The sequence below is a fragment of the Sinocyclocheilus grahami genome, unplaced genomic scaffold, assembly GCF_001515645.1.
Source record: "Sinocyclocheilus grahami isolate Dianchi unplaced genomic scaffold, SAMN03320097.WGS_v1.1 scaffold655.1, whole genome shotgun sequence".
NCBI classification, from domain to species: Eukaryota; Metazoa; Chordata; class Actinopteri; order Cypriniformes; family Cyprinidae; genus Sinocyclocheilus; species Sinocyclocheilus grahami.
The window spans coordinates 133,720-135,449 of record NW_015505834.1 but is presented as its reverse complement, the minus strand read 5'-3'; the positions used below and the strand labels follow the sequence as shown (position 1 = coordinate 135,449).

Below are 1,730 nucleotides of genomic sequence, written 5' to 3'. Positions count from 1 at the left end.
TATATATACATATATACACACACATACATATACATACATATATATATATGTGTGTGTATGTAACCTGATTACTGAAAGATGTTAAAAGATAGGAAATAAATTAGATATGATACTGGGTAATAAACTGGAGGTGATATGTTATAAATCATGAGCATTGGTTAACTTCATTGAAAACCGTGCTGGTGAACGACAGGCTTTGTAAACATGACTTGCCCAAACAAAACCATTATAATATATAAACATATTCCATTTAATCCCTGAAAGCCGGTTGCTGGAGAAGCTAATTAAAGTAGTTTTGACTCCCACCACAGACAATTAATAAAAGCTCCCCGAGAAATGAACCCCCGAGTGATTAAAAACCCATTAGACTTCGTAAAGTAACGAATAAAAACAACAAGAACCGTGCGCAGTAGCTATGCTAACCATCATCGCTAGCGATAAGAAACGAGATTAATGTAAGACTAGCCGGAGGCTAATGCGTGTATGATTGACATATTATTAATATGAATGTACCCCGAAAATGAACCCCCGAGTGATTAAAAACCCATTAGACTTCGTAAAGTAACGAATAAAAACAACAAGAACCGTGCGCAGTAGCTATGCTAACCATCATCGCTAGCGATAAGAAACGAGATTAATGTAAGACTAGCCGGAGGCTAATGCGTGTATGATTGACATATTATTAATATGAATGTACCCCGAGCCAGCTGTGCTAGCAAAATGCACATTCTGATAGATATAACGTTAAATATGTTTTCACGCGGTAACTTAGCCGAAGAGGAACCCCCTGTTAGCCAGACCCCATCTGCACTGAACGCAGCGACGCGACGCGACACACCACAACGCTCCCGTTACAATCAACGAATCTGGCTACGCTGCAAGCTCGCGATCAGCGTCGCTAAAAATAAATGAAGCGTTTGATGGTCTCTCTCAAATCCATGATGCCGCATTCACTCACACGTAGATGATGGACACGAGGTGCATGAGCCAGAGCACGATGAACAAGAGGAAGCCGAAGATGGAGAAGCCTTGCAGGGCGAGATCGAGCAGGGCCATGGCTGCCCTGTGTCCGGATGCGCTGACACCTCAGTGTTCGGCCCTGAAGCTGGAGCTCTCTCTCTCTCACTCTCTCTCTCAGAGGACTGCGCGCGCTGAGCAGGCGGGTCTGCGGGAAGCAGCGCACAGCAGAGCTGATGGCGCGTCGTGGGCGGGGCTGCGGTCGAGGGGGAGGAGTCTGCCGGACTGCGCCGAATGAAGTTACCGCGTTTCAATTCTTTTATTTTATTTTATTTTAAGGCAAGACTGGACATACAAAAAAAAAAATCTAGATGTAGATGGATTATCATAACGTGTCGTTTGCTGCTAAGAAAACATCCAAAATACACTTTTAAGATTTTATTTATTACACTTTATCTATTTGCTTCTGCAGATTTTAATTACATGGTTTTAAAGGCCAAAAAATGTTTTCCTTCACTGAGCGAGATTTTAACTAAAGTCGCACTTACACTTTTAGGCTATCGATATTCTGAAGAGATTTACAGAGGTTTGTTCATATGTCATTTCACCTGATTTTAGACAACATTTTCTACATATATATATATTTCTGGCTATTGACTGGTCTTATTTTAGTATCACTGAGTTTTTATTGATATTTCAAATCAGGTTTTATTTTTATTAGAATTTTCATGTTGGTTAATGTTTTAGTAATTTTGTTGTTTTCTCATTTTTTT

General features: G+C 40.4%; 1 protein-coding gene across 3 annotated transcripts in view; it reads right to left on the bottom strand.

Moving 5' to 3' along the window:
- LOC107558686 (ceramide glucosyltransferase-like) overlaps window positions 1-1,730 on the bottom strand; it is a 41,466-nt gene that overhangs the window by 29,770 nt on the left and 9,966 nt on the right. Inside the window, exon 1 of one of the 3 annotated variants that reach the window (XM_016242342.1) lies at window positions 959-1,183. The exons of the other annotated variants lie outside the window; for them this stretch is intronic. Coding sequence (XP_016097828.1) covers window positions 959-1,056 — 98 coding nt within the window. The 5' untranslated portion in view covers window positions 1,057-1,183. Of the gene's footprint in view, window positions 1-958; window positions 1,184-1,730 lie in introns of those variants that run through there. 3 annotated transcript variants of the gene reach the window in all.